This window comes from Cornus florida, unplaced genomic scaffold (genome assembly GCF_030987335.1).
Source record: "Cornus florida cultivar Cherokee Brave unplaced genomic scaffold, ASM3098733v1 CherokeeBrave_3.0.0_Hap2_Chr01, whole genome shotgun sequence".
Classification (NCBI taxonomy): Eukaryota; Viridiplantae; Streptophyta; class Magnoliopsida; order Cornales; family Cornaceae; genus Cornus; species Cornus florida.
The window spans coordinates 72,107,863-72,132,485 of NW_026775571.1; the positions used below are offsets into that span (position 1 = coordinate 72,107,863).

The 24,623-nt window shown below is 35.6% G+C and overlaps 1 protein-coding gene across 1 annotated transcript; it reads right to left on the bottom strand.

Moving 5' to 3' along the window:
* Positions 1 to 1,983: 1,983 nt before the first annotated feature.
* Positions 1,984 to 13,558, bottom strand: LOC132300259 (protein NRT1/ PTR FAMILY 5.2-like). The gene is made up of 4 exons (XM_059797275.1): positions 13,313 to 13,558; positions 6,506 to 6,723; positions 4,377 to 4,945; positions 1,984 to 3,521 (listed from the first exon to the last, which is right to left on the bottom strand). The coding sequence occupies exons 1-4, from the start codon at positions 13,425 to 13,427 to the stop codon at positions 2,672 to 2,674; spliced, it is 1,752 nt and encodes a 583-aa protein (XP_059653258.1). The 5' UTR covers positions 13,428 to 13,558; the 3' UTR covers positions 1,984 to 2,671.
* Between the last annotated feature and the right edge of the window lie 11,065 nt (positions 13,559 to 24,623).

Sequence of the window (24,623 nt, forward strand, 5' to 3'; positions counted from 1 at the left end):
CATCGCCAATATATCCGATAATAACATTGAGAGTCTCCAATGCAATAGCATTAACAATGTCCTTTTGGATCTTAGGTGTCATTAATTTGTGATTTTCAGGCGCATTTCTGAATGTAACCGCATTAATATCTTCATTATGATTCGCAAAAAATCGCAATGTCTCAAGAAAATTCCCTTGGTTGCTTGAATCCTCAGATTCATCGTCACCATGAAATGTAAGACCTTGTCGCAAAAGATGTCTAACACAATCAATTGATGCAATCAATCGTATTAGATATGCAATTCGTGCCTTGTCCGATTGCTTGAAGAAAATTGACTGAATGTGCTGTTTTTGCTTCATTAATGCTTGGCACATACTCGAACATTGGTTGTGGGCACTTTTCGGACCTCCAACGTGGCTTTGTAATTTTGTCGAACCCTTCTTCCAATTAGAAAATCCTTCACTCATGAAGGTATCACCACCCGATTATTCTTCGATTTTTGGTTTAAGAAGATAGCAACATAGACAATATGCTTCATCTTTATCTATGCTATATTCTAACCAAGTAGAAAATGCATTAAACCATGTTGGGTTGAATCGTCGTAAGCATTGCCCATAACTCTTATAAGGAAAATGATATTTTTCAGGTTGGCAAGGACCCTTTAGCATATATGCTCTCCGAATTTGATCTCGGACATCGGGATGGTAATTCAATATCGGAGTTCGTAGTCCAGGATCTGTAGCCAGATCCTCAAGGTTGATCTCTACATCACTTATCTTTGAAGAGCCATCATCTCTTCTTAGAGATGGTGGCAACCCTCTTGTCACAAATTTGTTCATTACTGATCAATTTCCTATAGAGAGTGACGACATTTTAGTTTGGATTCTTAGTGATCAAACAAATTCAGAAATTGCATATTATAACAGAATGTGTACCTGTGTTGTTGTGCATTGTACTAAAAAAAAGAAATTAAATATTAAGAAATTTCATATAACAAAATAATTGTGCATCTATGCCGTTGTTCATTGTACCAAAAAAAATAATAATAAAAAAAAATAAAATAGAAAAATAAAATATTAGAAATTGCATATGCATTGCTATTAGAAAAAATAAATCAAAGGGCGTACCTATATAAAAGAACTTGATCTTGCAAGTTGCAACACTAAACACTCCCAATTTCTCAAAATTGTTGTCATTATACAAAGTGCTTCAACATACACCAACAATCAATCGAAATAGCTATAAATAACAAAAATGAATAAATAAATAAATTTAGTGGAATTTTTTAGTATTTAATTTGACTTCAATAAAACTTTATTGCAAAATTTTGAACCTACATTACCCAAAGATAAAAGAAAGTTAATTCCATGTACTATATACATCTTACTGGCTACTGCAAAGGGAAGAGATTGTCCTACTTTCCGTTGATTTAAAAGTTAAAACAACTAAACAAGTACTGATCCAATTATCCAACCATAATTTTAGAGGCAGCAAACAATTTTCTTTTATAGATAAAATCCCTCTTTGAGAACTTTTTTACAAATTACGAAACCTTATTATATTCCTTTTCGGAATCTCAATCCTCTATCTTTTTTAAAAAAAATACAGTCAACTAATCATCTAACCAAATCACTGGTAATCTCTTTCTTTTCTATATAAATTTATGTGTGTATGCATTTATATATGGGATAATTCTAAAAAAATAAAATTTTGAGGGTTAAAGGACAAAACAATAGAGTCAAAATTAAGTATATCAAACTCACCGTATAGAGGTGCCGAAATTGGTCTTGAGAGAACCAAATCACCGTAATGAATTTTGAAGGTTGAACTTGAATCCCTAATTTTCACGCAGGAGGCAGAGATGAGAGTCTTGAGAGAACCGAAGTGTGAAATAGTAAAGTTGTAGGAGATAAAATAATATTTTGGGAACTTATATAGTGGGGGCATTTGTGAAATTTCAAGGGGGGCATTGTATAAATTTTAAAAAAAGTCTAGTACATAATACAAAAAAAAAAAAAAAAAAAAAAAAAAAAAAAAAATCGAGAGGGGCATTGTCCCCCCCTAGTCCCCTTACAAGTCCGTACCTGGTTACATCATAAGCATGACAACTACCAAAAAAGAATTCAACCTATATGTCAAAACTGGTGAAACTGATTTTTTTTTTTTTTTTGAAGTTTTGGGGTTTGAAATGGTGGAATTTGAGAAAGTTTTGGTTCAATTTTCTTAATTGTTTTTCTCAAAATCCACTAATTTTAATTTCAGTACTCCAATTCCATGCAGCCGCCCAATGATTTTTTCAAGAAACATATTTTTCAAAATAATGTCTTCACTTTTATGATATGAACATCTTTTAGGCCCTTACAAAACACCATTTCATTCCTCCACATTCTGTCAAGTGCAAACCATACGGTGTCTAAAGCTAATCCAAATTAAAAGCATAGTGCTTCAAATTAAAAAGCCCATATTTTTTGGAATGAAACCATCAACAATCACCGCCGAAGGATGTAGTCTAGTTGTACTTCACGGCCTTCCTTTTTAAACTCCCATCCTATCGGAGTAATAAGTTGGTGCTTGTGTTATTTGCTGGGATATTAAAAGTAAAATACATTAACAATCACCGGAAACAAATATTGTGTTACACAAAGTTTAAGTGTAGCCAAGACTTCAGAAGGTCCTTTCTTCTTGGTAGCTCATTCAGTCAACCCCTTTAGTTCTTCTCCAAGTACTTCCATTGAATCCGAAACTTCAGCCTTATATTGATAGAGCTTAGTCATTACTAAGAAGAGTATGAAATTCAAGAAGCTTAGTATGGCGAGGAACGCGAAATAATAATCAAGATGAGAAGCATTAAGGTTATTCAGAATCCATCCTTTGTGACCGTGCGCCTTGGTAATATCAGAAATCAAGGAAAGAAGAAATGTGCTAAGGAAATTCCCAACTCCATTACTAGTCATAGCATAAGAAGTCCCAAGACTCTTCATGCCTTCGGGTGCTTGATCATAGAAGAACTCAAGCTTGGCTACCTCAAAACACGCGTCTGCTACTCCCATAAGTACGAATTGAGGAAGCAAAATGAATATGGTTAATGGTACTTGTCCTTTTTTTCCTACTAGGTCATGGTCCTTGGCAACACCAAGTCTGTATCTCTCAGTTAGGGACGCTACTATCATAATGATGATATGGAGTACAAGACCAATTCCCATTCTTTGAAGCAGAGTGATGCCTCTTGGATTCTTTGTCCATCTTCTTATGACCTTGACAAAGACACGGTCATATATAATGATACTAAAAAGCATGGACACTGTCACGAAAGCACCTAAGCTAGCCGGGGGAATTTTGAAGTTACCCATGCTTCTATCAAGAGTGGTGCCTTGCTTGATGAAAAGGGTATGGGTTTGAGCAACCATTACTGAAGGGATGAATGCGGGGAACAAGATGGATATCATTCGCAGCATTTGTTTGGTTTCTTCGACTTGAGTCACCGTGCAGAGCATCCATGGACTGGTTGGACCATTTTCAACACAAGCTTTGTTGAGGAACCTGCATTAGTGCAAGCAGGAATATGCATTAGAATTCTAAGAAGGAAGCATGGGGCTGTCATTAAATGGGGCCAGCAAGTCAAAAGTTGGAGAAGTTATTGGGTGGGCTAGACATCACAAGTTATTGGTATGCTCACCCAATGAAAATGCACCAAATCAACTTGATGAGAGCATTTTTTATAAGTAGGAGGGATAAATTTTATTGGATGGTACATTTTTATTCAGTGAACATACCAAGTCGGCCGGATTCTCTGTTGTAGCACCTTGATATGAGAGCATTTCTTCTAAGTAAGAGGGATAAATTTTATTGGATGGTACACTGTGAACATACTGAGTTAGTCAGATTCTCTGTTGTGTAGCACCTTGGTATTGTAGCGTTTTTCAAACGCACTTGCATCTATTTTCAACACATTTATTCTACATTTCAACACACTATTATTTCATGTTTCTAGTGTGTGGAACAAAGTGTGTTTCAAATTGTATTGAAAACAGATACAAATGCTTGGGCTGTAAAGCCTAAACTGTGTCTGGACCAAGCTAATGTGCACAAATCTATAGACTGTGTACATGAACTTGGTTTTTCTCTTGTGCACGGGACAATCCAATACACAATGGAGTGTCAAGATCACCACGCAAATAATAGGGTCCACCCTGAATTGTCCATTGCACATGAGAGAATTGAAATTTGGGCAAACCTAGGTCAACATAATTTGCAGCCTGGTTATAGCCAATAAAAGAATGATATACTACGAAAATAATATCGTATACGTCTGATCTCCCCAAATCATATAATGACGGAAGTTTCGTCACTGTGTTAATCCTTTATAGAAGAATGGTATAGAGAATGAATACAAACCTGAGGGTGGATGTGGAATCAATTCTAAACTTCCCTCTGCTGGTGTATTCTTCCAAGTCAAGTTCATAGAGTTCTTTAGGGTCTTTAGGAATGGATACCCTCCACTTCCTCAGGGCAGCCACTATGACCCTGGCCATCCTCGTGAAGGGACTTCCTGTGGGGACCTTGTGCCTGTAGAAAGGTGTGCCAAGTATGAAGACTAATATGGCAAAAGTGAGCCCCACAGTTGGGATCCCATAGCCAAGAGACCATCCCACATTGTCTTGTATGTACACAAGAAATGTGTTCCCAAAGAGTATCCCCGTGAAGATACTAAACATCCACCAATTGAAGAAGGAAAGCTTTTGGGCCTTCTCTTTGGGCTTGAAATCATCGAATTGGTCCGCCCCAATCGTGGAGATGTTGGGCTTGGTCCCGCCCGTCCCAATGCCTAAAATGTAGAGTGCAGTATAAAACACAGCTAGCTCTAGTGTTGAGGCCTTCTTACAGTCGGTCGGGTTGACATCCTCGGCGCAGGGAGGTGGTTTTAGCCCAGGGACTGAAACTGCTAGTGTTAGTAGGCACATCCCCTGCAGTCAGATTGAATAAGGCCATCTTGTCAAAAGCGACCAATAGTAAATTGGAATGGGAAAATTTAAATATATATATTGTGGTAACAAAATATTAGTTACAAGATTAAAGTTGAGTGTTAGATTACAATCCGACAAAATTCTAAAAGGCTTATAAGGAAGTTTGGATAAATTATTGATTTTTTTAGGCTTATAACGAAGTTTGGACAAATTATTGAATTTTTTTTTTTTTTTTTTCATTGGCAAGAAACTCACATACATTCATTTTGCTTTTTTGTAAACTCGAGCCCTTATCATCCACTTTGACTCCTAGTAGATCTGGCAAGAAACTCACGTACATTCATTTTGCTCTTTTGTAGACTCGAGCCCTCACCATCCACTTCTAGATGTAGAGAATATACCACTAGGCCACAAGGCCCATGGTGACCTCCACTTAAATTTGATATGTAGGATCAACCGCACGTCTAGCATTTTCTTTCCAGTAGATCTGTACATTAAATTTTATAAAATAATAATTTTATCTTTCTATTGTATGAAAATTAAGTTATTGCTAATTTTTCACGCTTAAAATCCCTTTTTGACAATGAATTTAAGAATGGTTAAATTAATAAATGCTAAATATTTTATCAATGTATGTAATTTGCTCCAACATCGAAAGAAGTCGGTGACCGGATGGGATATCATGTCATCAACACCGACCCTTGATACATTGGTCAAATGTTGAAGTGCCCAAATAGAGATTGGGTCAGGGCTCCACCATTAATCCTATCAAATTTTTTCATATCCTATAATCATCTCTATTTTTTGTATTCCAAGATTTCTTCTTAACGAAGTGCTCTATCTTATTTTATTTTATTTTATTTATTATTATTATTTCATCTTATTTTGGGATTAAGGGTGGGTGTGTAGTGTTTTTTTGTGAATTCGGATAATTTTGATACCTTTTTGTTTATTCGTAATCAAACTCATCTCATTTAACGAAGGAATAATTTGCCCTCCACATTTGCAGCCATTGACATAGCATCTTCAATAATTAACCCAATTGACTAATGCAAAAGCAAGAAAAATGCTTTGAAATTAATAGTCTGTAAGAACATTGAATTTGACATTTAAAAAAAAAAAACAAAAGAGCAATAAATTACTAGAAATGAAAAGCAGTTTCACTAATCACACGATTAACACGTTTGTCAAATTATCAATAATTTTGTAACTTATGCATATATATATGCGCGCGTGCGTGATTTCGTATCATATGACAAAGATTTCTTCCTATATTCCCTTAAAAGGCACAATTTTAATGTGAGGCATTCAAATGTGTGACTTGTGAGACCACCAAGTTAAATGCTAGACCTACAAGCCACCTAATTCAAATGATGATGATGATAAGGAAACTGATTCATTCACTGTGTGGTTTCAAAGAAAATAAAAAGAAAAAGAAAATGTAGTTGTGGCTTGTGAAAAATATAAACGTGTACTTATTCGATATTTTCGTGTTAAGAATTTGAGGAATGACATGAAGAGATATTGCTGATGTAAAATGATATGGTGTGTGAGACATACCAATAGGTAAATTGCAGATGCGATCATGAACGTCCAATAACGGCCTAGATGGGCATCGGCAACATATGCGCCCACGATGGGAGTTAACCAGACAGTGCCTATCCAATTCGTGACATTGTTTGCTGCGGTGAGTGTGCCCTGATGGAGCTTCTTTGTCAAATAAAGAATCAGATTTGCTGATATAGAGTGATAACACATACGCTCAAACACTTCATACGCTGCATAAAGATAACCAAAATGAAATAAATAAGTAAGAAGTTTAAAAACTGAATGTTAGGATGTAAAATATTTTTATATTTTTATGGTGTTTGGTTATTGTAAAATTTTATTAAAAAAATATTAAAACAACAAAAATTTACTCATCAATTTTCGGCAAGATATTTTACACGCCCCATCCATCGGACTCAACTTCAATCTCGAATTAGACCTTTTCTAAACACCGAAAAATAAAAAATAAAAAATATTTTACTTATAAAAGGAAAATATGTGGAAACAAACCGAATCTAAATGGTAGGTACAAGTAAAAAGTCATTATATATAGTGATAGGGGAAAAGTAACCCCAAGTTTGGCCGCCGCCTATACTGACTGTTCCCTTTGATTTCGGAGAAAATAGCATAAATCATTCATTCGGCTGTGGAAGATAGGGGAGATCAGTTAAAAAATATAAACTGAATCTTCCTAATCGAAATCTACGTAATCGCCTCGACCCCAATGCAACCATAAATATGATAGTTGGCCATTAAATAAGGTATGAGAAAAAATCCCTAAATATTGAATACAAAACGACTTTTCTGTTATACGATTCCAAGTACTAACTTGATCGTTGGAAGATACTCAGCCGGTACCCTACCGATGCCATTGGAAGTGACATTCCATTGTTTTACAGGTAAACGCCATTGTCCCGAGTCGAGAGGATTTTCACATCAACAACTAGCGCTGCCTATAGGAAATGTTTAGCTCCCTGAAGAAGTAGTAATTCTGACGCAATTCAGCTCGGATGGCGAGACGAATATTTCTAATCATGGAAACCATCCTGAAATCATCCTTTGCGAAGTGTTGCGACAACGAGTTCCCCGCTCTTATAGAAGGACGGGTCTCCACATCAAGATTCCCCCATCCATCATACTTAGGGCAAGACAATGGGTAAGGGCGGATCCAGGAATTGTTAATAGGGTGTGCTATTATTTATTTAGGTGGACTAATACTAATAATACTTTTCTTTTCATTTTTTGGTTGGGCTAAAATTGTTGGTGGGCTCAAGCCCACCAGAGCCCACCCCTAAATCTGCCCTTGACAATGGGTTGCATGATGTCACCCTATGTATGATGACAGTATTATAAGTTTAGCACATCGACCGAGGCACCAAACCAACGTGTCTGGTGACTTCCATCTGGCGGTGCTTAATCCCCTCACTACTAAGGTCTGGTCGCCCAAAACCAAATCATATCTCCAATTTGGCGGAAACAACTACCAAGGCTTGATTGTTGAAGACTAAGGCCTAGTTATTCCACACCTACATAAATTAGTGGGTCTCTACCCACTAAGGAAGCCAATACTAACAAGGGGGTCAATACCTACCAGTGAAACCTCTACCACCAATGAGGTCTATATGCCCAAGAAGGTTCCTAAGTCCAGGGCAATCATTGCGCCCAATGAGGTACTCAACTATTGGTAACTAGGCCATCATCCATCAGATGTTGGGCACCATGCCCTCATCCTCCAAGTATCAAGCCAATCGCAGGACACCAAACTTTCAACTACAAGATTATGGTTATCACCTCTCTTTTTTTACAAGAAATGCCCATCAACTTCAGATTATGCAAAAGTTTGGATCAATAATCCATTGTAGATTTTCAGTAATCATCCTGAACACAATCCAACATTTTAAACAATTGTATATTGTTGTAGCACCAGAATACCCGGTCCACCGTTATTAAATGTTTATAGAATGGGTCCTCACCCAACACTCCCACATTCATCATACTAGGGGCAAAGCAGTGAAGCACATGATATCAATTATCGATCTACATATGATGACAAGGTTTAGAAAACTAGCGCATCAACCTTGGTACATCGAGCCAGCTGAGTCCCTGGTCTCTCTCATCCAGCCAGTACCTGACCCCTTGGGCTACCCGGTCTTCCGAAACCAAGCACTGGTCATCTAAGACCAATTCTCAATCATCCAAAACCATAGCCTGGTAGGCCTCTACACACTAAGAAGGACTTTATGTCTAATAAAGTTTCTACAATTAATGATTTCACCACATCCAATAGGGTGCATAAAAAAACCATAGAACTAAGAACCGAACCAGAACCGATGCTTCGGTTCGGTTCCGGTTCTTGTTTTGAAAATGAAGAACCATTGTATTACGGCTCGGTTCCGGTTCCAAATCCTACAAAACCGGTAGAACCAAAACCGAACCATATATTAACCAATTACATATATATATATATATATATATTACATTATATTAATATATCAAAACTGACACTATTTGAGTACTTCTGTGACTTTGTCGGCCACTCACTCTACATAGGATTTATATATATATATTATATTGTATTATTATATTACAACACATAACCCAAAGAGTCGGAGTCTGTAATATATAGAAGTTTTATATGTACGTATTATATCCCTGATACATCATAAACAGAGCGTGAGATTTGAGGCTGAAAAAATGAACTGCAGCTTAAAATAATATTATTATATTAAGAAAGAAAGAAAACAGAAACTGATGGTTGACAGCTATATTTATTCTATATCAGTTTTATGGATGGCATTGATCTGAGTCCAAAGTAGAATAATCACTCCGATAAGAGTCTCATCATAGACCGCCTTGGCCTCCAACTCCCGGCTCATACTCACAGGCCTCTTTACAGTCATCGACTCATCGCCTTGTGTCGTCAACGAGAGCCATCATTGATTGTCTTCAGTCACTCAGTCAATCTATCTCTCTCAACCGGTGAAGAAACTTTACTCCATCCTCTCTCAACTAGTAAAGGAGATCCGCGCTGGAGATTTCTCTATCTCTTTATTTCCTTCCTTTTTTTTCTTACTTTCTGCTCTGAAGCCAGAACCATGTTGGAACCGGAACCGAACCAATCTTTCATGGTTTGGTGCCATGTGTTAATGGTATGGTTCCGGTTCTAACTTTGGAGGAACCGTCAAGAACCAAACCGTGTGCACCCTAACGTCCAAGGTAGTCTCATGCCCAATGAGGTTTTTAACCATCGAGCACCAAGAATGGTCTCTTATACTAAGAACCAAGTCTGGTCTCCTGCACATCAAGTCTGGCGAGTCTCTGCCACCATAGCCACAGTGCATGGCAAGCATAAAGCATAAGCTCATGAAATTCAAACATTTTACTCCCTTATTAAAGGGCAAGCTCATAGAGGTAAAAATAAAAAAATAAAAGCAACATATTCCCTTATTAAAGGAAAAACTTATAAGGCTCAGGCAAAACATCTCCTTATTAAAGGAGCGATCTAGGTGAAGCTTGTAAAAACTAACCCTTTATTAAAAGGGCGAACTTAGTGAAACTCGAAAAAATTAAACCTTTTATTAAAAAGGTTGGCTGGGTGAAGCTCGAAATTATTACTCCTCTTATTAAATGGGTGAGTTGAGTGAAACAAGTAAAACTTATTCCCTTATTAAAGGGAAGTGTTGAGTGAAGCTCGTAAAATATATATATATATATATGTATATATATATATATATATATATTGTGTTGATTCCCAAAGTGAATCCAACTATCATCACACATCGGTGTTGTTGAGTGTTAAGCTGATGCCCTTTAAAAAATAGAACTTTCACCCACCGTAGAATAATAGCTGAGGTATAACTATTCACCTCGGGAACATTACCCGAGGTAAAAATAAAAAATAAAATTTATTGTTCACTTTGAAAATAGTACCCGAGGTAGAATTGATCACCACACACGTATTATTCCAAAGAGAATAAAACGATCATGTTACCTCGGAAAGAATTTGTTTAGTGTGGGACTTGAACTCACGCCCTTTCACATTATAATTTTGGCGCTAGAACCATTTCTAAATATCACACGGCGTGAGTTGAAATCCCACACTCAACAAATTAGGATGGAATTTGAATTCACTGGAATAGTAGCCAGAAGTTTAAAAAAATGTACCATTCACTCCAAGAATTGTACCCAGTACATAAATTTGTTGGATACCAAAATGAACCGAGTATCATGTTACCTCCGATAAAAATCAAGGTGGAATTCGAACTCACAGCCTTTCCTACCATAACTTTTGGCATGTTAGGAATAAAACTCGAGGTTAATATATATATTTGGATTCCAAATAAATCTATCGTGTCTCAACGAAAATTTGTGCAAAGTAGAATTTGAACTCACGCCCTTTCATTTGGCAACGTCAGGAATTGTTACCGAGGTATATAAAAAAAAATAATAATAAAAAAAAAAAAAATACCATACCTAAGTTACTGTTCACATCGGGAATAGTGTCCGGGGGGTAAAAAAAACTATCTTGGGAGTACCCCGATGTACCTATTCACCTTAGGAATAGTGTCCAGGGATATATATTTCCTAGTCCGTTCCAAACCAAGGAAATAGAGGGCAACTGATAGGGGAAAAATTACCCCAAGTTTGGCCTCCACCTATACTAAACTGTTTCCTTCGACTTCGGAGAAAAGAGTATAAATCATTCATACAGTTATGCAAGGTAGGGCAGATCAGTTAGAAAAGATAAATTGAATCTTCCTAATCAAAATCTACATAACTGTCTCGACCCCGATGCAACCATAAATATGGTAGTTGGCCGGCCATCAAAAGAGGTATGGGAAAAAAAAAACCCCTAAACATTGAATACATAATGATTTTTCTGTTATACGATTCTACGTACTAACTTGATTGTCGAAGGATTCTCAACCGGCACCCCACTGGTGTCATTCAAGATAACTTTCCATTGTTTTGCTGGTAAACACCGTTGTCCCGAATCGCGAGAATTTACGCATCAATATATAGATATTTCGATCTTATGTAAGGATAATTGTTGTGAGTCGTGATCTAAAAACATCTAAAGGGGATACCTTTTAAAACATAAGCTTATAATTATAAGAAATTGGATAAATTCTACTTACCTCCTTCGAAATTTGTCAATATTCCACATAAACTCCTTTTTACATTTCATAATCTCACCTACTTCCCTTATCAATTACTTTTTTACTAAAATAAAATAGGAAAATGATCGTACACCTGCTAAATCACTTCCAAATTCTGTTCATAAATCTCACTAAATAAACAGTAAAATAACACCTTTGAACTTTTAGTTGAGTGACCAAAAAAAGAAGAAATATAAAAAGTCAAAAAATTGGTTGACACATAGATGAAGGAATATTTTGGACAGTGGGTGGAAAAAATTAACTGATAGATAATTGGTTTTGCAAGAATTTCTCACCCTTTTTACGTTTTATAATTTCTAATAATCTATTGTTGGATTTAGCAAGGATTCAATCAAATAATAGTGAAATTTTGAATTTAGTAAAGATCTAATATTGACAAATTATTTTGAATAAATTTCACTTGATTCCCCTGATATTTATCAATATCCCACTAAGTATTTTGCCATCACTTTATCGGACCATTGGACAACCTCAACTCAGACGTCACTAGGGTTCTTCTCACCTTGATTACAATTGCTTGTGAGGATGCCATTTCTTCCTTGGCGTGGAAAGTAGACTTGTCTTATTATTATTCGTGATAAAGTGTATATATTGTTGTTTATCGCTATTTTATTTTATACTAATTTTTTTTTTTACGAAAAGGCAAGAGATAATATTGAAATATCAAGGAAAAATCAATACATCAGCAGCTAAAAGACAAGTCTACGGCCATACAACTTTGAATATAAATGAAAACTTGAAAAGTAGACTTTCGGTGATCAAAAGTGTATATAACTATTGTTTGTCACTATTTCATTTTATACTAATTTATTTTTTTACGAAAATGAAACAGATAATACTGAAATATCAAGGAAAAATCAATGCATCAGCAGCTATAAGACAAGTCTACGGCCATACAACTTTAAATATAAATGGGAACCTTAAAGCCCACCCTGCAAACTTATGCGCAGCACCATTAGAAACCTCACGAGGCAACCAAGAAATTTTGGGTTTATATCATTGAATATGCATAGAAAGTATGAATCAAGATACGAAAAATTAAAAAAAAAAAATAAAAAAAAAAAATAGAATAATTAAATAATTAATTAAATTTCAAAAAGGAAATTCAATAAATAAACAACTAAGTCATCTAATTAATAACTTTACATCTCAAAAAGCAAGAGGAATTATTTAAAGTAAAAGTTATTAACAAATTACTTATATTAATATTTTGATTATTACAAAGACCATTTTTATATTTTTCACTTTTGCATTTCAAAAAGCAAAAAGAATGACTTAAAATAAAAGTTATTAATGTAGCTATTATTTGATATTGATATTTTAAATGTTAAATGGTCACTTTTATATTTTTCGGTTTAAAGGTTCAAATTATATTAAGTGGGTCACGTAGTGAAACTGAAAAATTTATTTAAAAAATTGTCTAGTGATCGTACGTGATTTAAAACTATATATATATATATATATATATATATATATATCAACTATTGTTCAAAGTTTAAGCTTTGACCAGAGTCTACAATCTAGTTTACAATTGCCCCAAAAGATACTGTGGTTCGGTGACCATCATTAATTATAGGACTTAGATTCTAAAAGATAAGAGAGAGAATGATAATCTAGAGAGAGAGAGAGTAAAACTCACCAACAATAAAGGGACAAGCTTTCCATCCACCTCTCTTGGATCTAAGGACTGGGTTCCCTTTAAGATCCACAGTCCCATCCTTCGTGTACTCATCAACCCCCTGTTCTACAGCCATGAGTGTCTTAGCAATATTGTGTAAGCTGTTCTTTCCTACCAGGAAAATTTTTATTTTTTATTTTGGTTATAACGTTTCTCGCTAGCAATTTGGTTTGAGGGTAACTCAGATATGGAGTCAACACGTGGGGTATGGGAATAAAACCAGTGACGAGTGAGAAAAATAACATTATCCCTTTATGGTGATGTGTCATAAGTTAATAACTCGTGAGATGTTGTATGCTTTAATATACATATTGTAAAAACTAAAATTTTACTAGACTTTAGTTTTGATAAATAGACTCATTCAATATGAGTTTAATGTTTAATTAAATTATTTAATTGACTCAATCTTGATTCATTTAAATTATTTACTTAGCCCAGCCCAGCCCAGATGGTTAAATAAAAAGATAATTATTCCTAATAAAATATATTTGAAATAATTATTTTTAAGGATAATTATCATAATATAACCGATCTGGCCCAGTTATTATTTTATCCTTATTAGGAGATGACACGTGTCATCATCCTATTAATCTAAGAAGCCTATAAGTAGAGGCCTGAAGGAAGAAGGAATTGACACAAATTTTGAATTCAGAAGTCCAGAAATCAAGAGATTCAGAAATCCAGGACACACAAATTCAGAGTCCATAAATCCAGAAACTCAGAAGAGACAAAGTCAGAAATCCAAAGGGTTCAGAAATTCAAATACAAATTCACAATTTAGAATCCACAAATTCATAAATCCAAAAGGTCCAAAAATTCAGAGACTCAGAAATTTAGAGACATCAAATTCAGAATTCAGAAATTCAGAATTCTAGAGAGAAATCTCATCCCCAACATCCAAATCCAAAAGCAAGAACACCAAGCACATCCAAAGTCGTGCCGTTCTTCATCAAATCCACGGTGATCAACAACAAGCACATCAAATCGTGCTGTTCTTCATCAAATCCACGGTGATCAACAACAAGCACATCAAATCGTGCTGTTCTTCATCAAATTCCACGGTAATTCAAGATCAAGCTCGTGTAACCCTTGGATCCAACCAACCAAAAAGGAGATCGAATCAGAGGACCTTATTCTTTGTAAAGAATATTACAGAGGATTGTACTCCAAGTTTTATAAATTAATAAAATACTATTTTTGCCCCTATTTTGTTATCTTATTTGCAGACTACAAAATTTATGTGTACAAATTTCTGGCACGCCCGGTGGGATATCCTCTTTGCCTCTCATCTCTTTTTCCTACATCAAATCCTCAACAAAGTCATCGTTAGATTCTATGACTTCTAATAAGATTCAGACGAAGAGTAATAATACTACCAAAGACATCACGGTCATGACGGACAACATCAATACCATCACAAAAGGTGGCAAGAAGGTTACAACTTCGTCAAGTGGTACAAACACCTCTGCAAGTTCAACGATGTGGAGCATGGTCAAATCTTCCGTTCCTTCCAACACGATGCGATGAGAGTTAATTCTGCCAAATCTGTCAAAGTAAAAACTCAAACTCATACCGCCTTCATCTTGTTGGGGGAAAGGAGGAGGTTTCTACAACCTCAAAGGTTGCTCCAGTCACAAGTTCAAGTTTCACCTCGCTGGGGGCAAGGAGGAAGGTTTCTACAACCTTAAAGGTTACTCCAGTCACAAGTTCAAGTTCAAGGCTGGTCCACCCAAGGCCAAAGATTTTTTCTAACTCCAGCACTATGCCAGTTATGATGACGAGTACTACCTCGTATGAAGAGCAATTGATGACTATACCCCGTGCAATTGAAAGATTACAACACTCTCTAAAGGAGCAAGATCTGAAAATTGTCTTGCTGACAGAAAAGTAAAATTTGCGTGACGACAATGTTGAGTCAAGCAAAGGCCGAATTTCTCATTCTAATTCCATGCCAGAGAACACTCCAATTGATGATCAAAATGACATGTCCGCTAATTCAATAATTAATGCTGCCTCCGTCACCTCACTTTCTGTCCAAAAACTTCAAGACATGATAGTGAATTGCATAAGAGACAATACAGTGGCGTTCCTCAAAGTGATCACATGCACTCAAAGCCTTACACAGAAAGAATTGACATCTTAAAAATGCCAATTGGGTATCAACCTCCAAAGCTTCAACAATTTGACGGAAAAGGCAATCCCAAGCAACATGTCGCACACTTTGTAAAAACTTATGGCAATGCTGGTACAAACGGAGATCTCCTTGTCAAGCAATTCATTCGTTCCCTCAAAGGGAATGCATTTGATTGGTACACAGACCTCAAAGTTAGAGGTGCTGACAGTTGGGAGCAGATGGAACGAGAATTTCTCAACCATTTCTACAGCACTCGTCGTACTGTAAGTATGCTGGAGCTTACAAACACAAAATAGATGAAAGGTGAATCCGTGGTTAACTACATCAACCATTGGCGAGCTTTAAGTCTTGACTGCAAGGATCGTTTGTCTGAAATTTCTACAGTTAAAGCATGTATGCAAGGTATGTGCTGGGAACTTCTTTACATCCTACAAGGGATTAAGCCTCGCACATTTGAACAACTTGTTACTCGAGCCCATGACTGGAGCTTAGCAAGGAAAATCATAGTGCTAGGAAAGATGTTCCAGATATACCCAACAACCTTCAAGAAGATAAGGGAAGTGAGTCCGAAGAAGTTGGATGACAAAGTAGCATCATCTTTCATTATAAGCATCAACTCGAAAGACTTGCATCAAGAAATGCACCATGCTACAACAATGACTTCAATAAAAAATGCAAAATCACAGGGGGCATTAAGTCAAGGAAACCAAGAAGAAAATCCTCAAAGTGACGACGAGATAGTCCGTGCTCTCCAGTATAAGCTTGGATTGTCGTCTGATTCTTGCAAAGTTGAAAAAAAATATTAAAGTTGAAGTGCAGGCCGATACAAGCATAAACTGTTGATGACACTCCTTGATATGAGTATAAACTGTTTGTCTGAAAAGAAAAAAAAAAAATCAAAAGCCCTTGATATGAGTTTAAATTGTCTCAAAAAAAAAAAAAAAGACATTCCTTGACACGAGTTTAAACTGTCTACCTGAAAAAAAAAAAAAAAATCAAGAACTCCTTGACACGAGTATAAATTGTCTACTTGAAAAAAAAAATCAAAAAAACTCCTTGATATGAGTTTAAACTGTCTCCCAAACAAAAAATGACATTCCTTGACACGAGTTTAAACTGTCTACCTGAAAAAAAAAATTCAAAAACTCTTTGATACGAGTATAAACTGTTTGAAAAAAAAAAAAAAAAAAAAAAAAAAAAAAAAAAAAAAAACTCTTTAACACGAGTAAAAACTTTTTTGGAAAAAACACGTCTCTATTGAACTACGTGATCACTTGATCCCTCTTTTGAGGGTACATAAGTAGTTTAGAATTTCATTTTAAGTTCAGTACGATGCTAAAAAAAAAATCCTCAAGAGTATGCAAAATAGCAAAGTGCGCTTGTCACAAGATATCAAAAGGATTAGTCGTAATTAATCAACTTGGCTTACTGTCAAGATATTGTTGTCGCTCGTCACAAATTTTTAACTTGGCTCGCTCTCAAGATGTTGTCACTCATCATGCAATATCAAAAGTGCTCGTCGCACCTGTCAACTTGGCATGCCACCAAAGTGTAGTTGCAAAAAAAAATTTGATCTGTCACCAAATTGTGGCTGTAAGGAAAAAATTTGGCCCACCGCCAAAATATAGCAGCAAAGAAGAATTTTGGTCAGTCGCCATAATTATAACTACAAAGGAAATTTTGATCCGACAAAGTGTAGTTGCGAGGAAATAAATTGGTTCAGCGCCAGACTATAGGTGCCAAGAAAAATTCTGCTCGTCGTCGAGGTATTACTGGAAAAGATTGTCATTGAGCTATCGTTAAAGAAAAAAAAATTTGTTCATCATCGAGGTGTGGCTTGAAGAAATAAATAAAATTGACTTACCACCAAAGTGTTGCTGAAGAATCCGGGTCATCGCCAAAGCTTTACTGCAACAAAGTTTTGACTCATCGTCGAGGTGTCACTGAAAAAAAATTTGCTTGCTGTCGAGGTATTGCTGAAAGAGAAATTTGGTTTTCTATTTAGGTATTGCGTCAAGGAATTCACGGTGTCGCCAAGATATTGCTAAAGTAAAAACAAATCACCACACAGAGGCATAGGCATGCAAGCTTCATCTGTCACATCCTTAAAGCATCTGCAACAACTTTTTGTCGTGGTGTTTGTGGCCCGAGTATCATGGATCGATTACCACTGTGTGCTTCTTTTTGATAGTTGTGTTAACAAATTGCGGTTTATTCGCTTCATCATCACTTTCTCATCTAAAAATGGTTCTATTTAGATTTTTCTATCAGAAGGTGGATCAAGTTGCAACCAAGATCATAGTTGCTGATGACACTGTCTGTGCTGGTCATATGACCTTTCGGAGTCTATTCTTGCTCTATCAATGGCTACTGGATGATCCATGGCTGACGAAGACGCTCTGGTGATGGCTAACAATGTTGGCGGTATGACCTTTTGGAGTTTGTTCTTACTCTCTGAATGGTTGATGTCTGATCTGTGGCTAATGAAAACTGCATATGTCGTTGCTCTCTGGATTGATTCACGGCTGCTGACAACACTGTCTGTGCTGGTCGCATGACCTCTCGGAGTATGGTCTCGCTCTATTAATGGCTGCTGGATGATCCATGGCTGATAAAGACGCTCAAGCGATGGCTCACAATGCTAGTGGTATGACCTCTTGGAGTTTGTTCTTACTCTCTAAATGGTTGATGTATGATCTATGGCTAATGAAGACTGCATTTGGCGTTGCTCTCTAGATTGATTCATGGCTGCTAACAACACTGTCTGTGCTGGTCGCATGAGCTTTTGGAGTATGGTCTCACTCTATCAATGGTTGCTGGATGATCCATGGCTGATGAAGACGCTTTGGCAATGGCTAACAATGCTGGTGGTATGACCTCTTGGAGTTTGTTCTTACTCTCTGAATGGTTGATGTCTGATCTGTGGCTAATAAAAACTGCATCTGTCGTTGCTCTCTGGATTGATTCATGGATGTTGACGACATTGCCTGTGCTGGTAACATGACCTTCGGAGTCTAGTCTCATTTTATCAATGGTTGCTGGATAATCCATGGTTGATGAAGAAGCTCTGGCGGTGGGTGTTAACAACGTTGTCTGAGCTAATGGTAAAACCTCTCTCCATCTACATCTGTCGTTGCTCTCTGGGCTGATTCATGGCTACTGACAACACTGCTTGCGCTGGTGGCATGACCTATCGGAGTCTAATTTTGCTCTATCAATGGCTGTTGGATGATCCATGGCTGATGAAGACGCTCTGGCAACGGATGTTGATAACGTTGTCAGAGCTGTTGGCAAAGCCTCCCTGCGTCTACATATCTCATTCCTCTCCGAGTCGATTCGTGGTTGCTGACGACATAGTCTGTGCTGGTGGCATGACCTCTTAGAGTCTGTTCTCGCTCCAAAACGATAGTAGTATGGAATTTGAAATTCTTCAAAAACACCGTGATTGACTAGCACCCAAAAAAAAAAAAAAAAAAAAAAAAAAAAGAGAGAAAAAACAAAGAAAAAAAATGAGTAAACAAAAAAGACAAAAATGCATAAAAAAAAAAAGAGAATGAAAAAAATAAAGAAGGAAAAAAAGGTGTGTGAAAGGGGGAGAGAGAGAAAAAAAAAATGAGTGAAAAAAAAAAAGGAAAGAAAAGTACGTGAAAAGAAAAATGAAGAAAAAATTACGTGAAAAAAAAGAGGAAAAAAAATTGCATGAAAAAAAAAGAGAGAGAGAGAAAGGAAAAAAAAAAAAAGATGGAAAAAAAAATTGAGTGAAAAAAAAGAGAGAAAAATAAAATAAAATAAAATAAAAAATCATACCAATTATTCAAACAGAGACTGCAATCTAACAAGTCTTCAGAGGCTTTAGAATTGATGGCAAAACCTATAACATTGGTGGTATATATAAGCAATAAAATATTTCCTATTTGTACCGGGATTTGTATAATTTAGTTCAAATAGAAAAGTAAAATTCAAATCCTAAGTTGGATAGAAAAGCAAAAGAGGAAATCTTACAATCCAAAGTTGATAGGAAAGGGAACAAAAAAAAAAAGAAAAAGGAAAGTCCCATTTGATAAAAGGAAACAAATCCTGTCAAACATGGGACTCAAAGTGGGGGCAATTTGTAGACACTAAAATTTTTGCGGGTTTTGGTTTTGACAAATGAACCCATTAAATATGGGCCTAATATTTAATTAAGTTATTTAATTGGCCCAAGCTTGGTCCACTTAAATTATTTAATTAGTCCAGCCCAGATGGTTAAATAAAAAGATAATTATTCCTAATAAAATATATTTGGAATAATTATTTCTAAAGATAATTATCATAATATAACCGGTCCGACCCAGTTATTATTTTTTCCTTATCAGGATATGACACGTGTCATCATCCTATTAATCTAAGAAGCTTATAAATAGAGGCCTAAAGGAAGAAGGAAGGGACACAAATTTAGAATTCAGAAGTCCAGAAATCCAGAGACTTGGAAATTCAGGACACACAAATTCAGAGTCCAGAAATCCAGAGACTCAGAAGAGACAAAGTCAGAAATCCAAAGGGTTCAAAAATTCAGACACAAATTCAGAATTCAGAATCCACAAATTTAGAAATTCAGAGACTCAGAAATCCAGAGGGTCCAGAAATTCAGAGACATCAAATTCAGAATTCAGAAATCTAGAATTTCAGGGAGATATCTTATCCCCAACATCCAAATCCAAAAGCAAGAACACCAAGCACATCCAAAGTCGTGCCGTTCTTCATCAAATCTACGGCGATTAACAACAAGCACATTAAATCGTGCCGTTCTTCATCAAATCCACGGTGATCAATAAGAAGCACATCAAATCGTGCCGTTCTTCATCAAATTCCATGGTGATTCAAGATCAAGCTCATACAGTCCTTGGATCCAACCAACCAAAAAAGAGATCGAATCAGAGGACCTTATTCTTTGTAAAGAATATTACAGAGGATTGTACTCCAAGTTTTATAAATTAATAAAATATTATTTTTGCCCCTATTTTGTTATCTTATTTGCAGACTACAAAATTTGTGTGTACATATATATATATATATATATATATATATATATTGGTAAATTTTATTGACATTTCATAAAGTTTGGACAAATCTCATGTAAAGACATCTTTAAAAAATTATTATTACTCATAGTATAAACGTTTGGTATGTTTTTCACTCACACAAACGTCATTTTTGAGTATTGTCAAAAAAAACTTTTTGTATGTAAAATGACATTGTTACCCTTTTAACTTTGTGTTGACTTACAAAAGACCAAATTTATATATAAAATAACACAACTACCTATAAAACCGAATTTAAATGACCAAAGTGCCCATTTTCCCAATCCTTTCTCTCTAGTATCACCTAATATCCTATGTCCATTTACATATTTCATTATATTTATTTTAGGAAACCAATACCAATTAGTAGTAGAAAATTAGTTAATAGTATTTAGTGGATTTAGGTAATATGTTATTTCCTTATTTATTTTCTTATTATCCTATATAAGGATGCAATTGTAATAGAATTAGGGTATTGAATTGAATAAAAGTTAAGAACTTTGGTGGCTAATCCCCAATTCAAAGGATTATTGGTGACTGATCTCCAATCAATAGATCACTTTAGAGTCTAGAACCCTAACATATAGTACGTACCAGAGCATTCGATCTGAGACCATCTAATTTTTTTTTTCTATTATTCTTGTTTCTTATCTCAAAGAACATGTTGTTGCCCTTACTACTAGGATGGACACGATGACGCATGATAATAAAGCCAGGATGGATGTGATATAGCGTGATAATCAAGCTAGTTTTTAGCAAATTCTTACAGCTTTTCTGGCTTTAACAAAAAGTCTAGCAATACAACCTATTCTTGTTCCTCCCCAACGTGATAATCGAGTACCCCTTCATGGTGACAACCTTGATCACCTGTTTCACCATGACGGCAACGATGATCATAAAGAAGAAGCAATTCCAACAAAAGTAGTATTAACAAACAAAGATGAAGATGCACTAGCCAAAGGCATTCCAAACAGCAACGAACCAAAACTTACGGTAGTCGATGCAGTAAACCTAAACCCGACTAAAGGCGTTGGAACCAAAAAATTTGGAACGGTCTCAGATCGAATGCTCTGATACCAGATGTTAGGATTCTAGACCCTAAAGTGATCCGTTAATTGGAGATCAGCCACCAATAATCATTTAAATTAGGGATTAGCCACCAAAGTTCTTAACTTTTATTCAATTCAATACTCTAATTCTATTACAATAGCATCCTTATATAGGAGAATTACGAAAATAAACAAGAAAAAAACATATTACTTAAATAAACTAAATACTAATAAATAATAAAAGCCTACTATATTTTTAATACTAATTGGTATTAGTTTCCAAACATATGTTAGGTTCTAGACCCTAAAGTGATCAGTTGATCGGAGATCAGTCACCAATAATCCTTTGAATTGAGGATTAGCGAGCAAAGTTCTTAATTTTATTCAATTCAATACCCTAATTCTATTACAATAGCATCCTTACATATGAGAATTAAGAAAATAAACAAGGAAATAACATATTACTTAAATTAACTAAATACTAATAAATAATAATAGCGTAATATATTTCTAATACTAATTGGTATTAATTTCCTAACATTCCACGCCCCATGAATCAAGGTTTGTCCTTAAGCGTGGAATCCATACTTTTCGCAAGTAGGGTTATCGACGATCCTTCCACTTATGAGTTAACGAGTGATAACTCCATTGTAACTCATCAAGTAACACATCCACCATTGGAATATGGAAGCAATCCTTAACAGTAACTTTATTGAGTGCGCGATAGGTAATCAACCCACATATGCCACGAACCATCTATTTTGCAAACCAACAAAGTCGGAGATACAATGCACAATTGGGTAATAGGCTTAACTTGAATAATCGGAGTAAGATGTTTATCATCATTATCGTTGGTGACATGGGCTCCATTGACTTTAGTCGGGTTTGGGTCTGCCGCATTGACGACCACGACTCTTGGTTCGTTATTATTAGAACACCTTTGGCTCGTGCATCTTTATCTTTATTTGTTAATGTTACTCTTGTTAGATATGCTTCATCTTTCTTATTATCGTCGTCGTCATATTAAAGTGGTTGACCAAGGTTTTCACCATGGAGGGGCTACCCAATCATCACGTTGTGGATGGGGAGGAACAGGAATAGGTTGTGTTCCTAGTCTTTCTATTAAATCCTACAAAGCTGAAAGAATTTCTTGAAAACTAGCTTGATTATCATTCAACATTGCATCCATCTTGGCTTCACTATTACGCATCATCATGTTCATCCTAATAGTAAGGGATCTTCAAGATTAGAAAAAATAATAATTATTATAGAAAAAAAAAATTTAAACAGTCTCAGATCAAATGCTCTGATACCATATGTTAGGGTTCTAGACCCTAAAGTGATCCGTTGATTGGATTTCAACCACCAATAATCCTTTGAATTGGGGATTAGCTACCAAAGTTTTTCATTTTATTCAATTCAATACCCTAATTCTATTACAATAGCATCCTTATATATGAGAATTAAGAAAATAAACAAGGAAATAACATATTACTTAAATCAATTAAATACTAATAAATTATAATAGCCTAATATATTTCTAATACGGCATTAGTTTCCTTACAATTTATTATTAAAATTAATTTATATTCTAAATATGTGTTTATTTATGGCTGGCATTTCATCAAAAATTAACTAATTATGTGACCTTTGGCCTAACATTTTAATTTATAAGTTTATCTCTTTCACATGAAGAAAAAAAAAAGACAGAAAGGAAAAAATAAAAATAAAAAACCAAGGATATTTGCAATTCTGAGTGAGCACGGTTTTGAACGATTCGACAGTGGAGTCAAGGCGTTTGGAAAGAGAACTTGGCGCCATCACGTCATCTTCAGTTTCTCATCGCTGATAATTGCCTTCGTTACTGCCTGAATTTTCATTAGGTTTTGTTGGATTTTTCTTTATCGCCGTCTTATGAGTTATAGCTAGTCACCACTAGGAGATCATCGTCATATAAGTTCTTGTTAGTCGCCACTAAGAGGTGGCATGCTGATTACAAATTGTGGGTCTATTCTTTGGGTTTTTTTGGTGTATAGATAATTCAAATCAAAAGGCAAATGACCCCACTAACTCACTTGAGAGTGAAAAATGCCTTTCTCTTCCTACCCCACTTTTCTCTCGCTTCTCTCTACCCTAGTCACCGCTCCTCACCTTCCTCCATCTGCTTTCTCCCCACTCCCTCCCATGGAGGTCCCAATCCCGGTCACCCACTGATTAATAATATCGGCCTGCTGTACATAGCCTGTTCGGTGGGTGGATTCACGCCCTTTTTTGTTGTTTTTTCTCGCTGTCGTCAAGGTTTCGCTGTGAGCAGCGTTTCTCACGTTTCATCATGAGTTTTTGTTTCCGATCTCCTAATCTGCGCCGTTTTCAAGGGTAGCTAGTTGCTGGGTCGCCGGAGTTGGGTTTATTTATCTGCTCTTTTTTGGAGCTTTTTGGTGTTTTGTGCTGGGAGTGGATCTGATGCATCTGTGTTTTTTACCAACGTACGCCGTCTTTGCCTACCGCTGGTGTGTTTGGTTCTCTTGCTGGTGGTTTTTGTCGCTGGTTTTTTTTTTTTTTTTTCTTTTGTTGTGGTGGTTTTCTTTAATAGCTGACACCTTTTCTTTGGCTTGTCAAGACTATTGATCTTGACTATAAGAGGTGTTAGTTTGGGATGGTGTTTTATGTGTTTTGATTTTCTGTATCTGCCCGATGATTTTGTTGTAGATGAATTTCGATACATAATATTTTCACTTAATACAATTACATTATCATGGACTTGTATTGTTATTTTGAATATATACATGAAATTATATACATTGATTTAAATAAGAAGAAGAGAAATAAAAAGAATAAGAAGAATTTTAAGAAATGGAAGACAAAAAAGAAAAAAGAAAAAAATGAACAAGAAAAATGAGACAACTATGAAGGGAAAGTGTTAAAATTTAATTGAAGAAGGATATATATATATATATATAGGAAATCAAAGTAATTTGGAAAGTAAAAGCGAAAAGAAAGAAAATTTAAGAGATAATTTTAGTAATTAA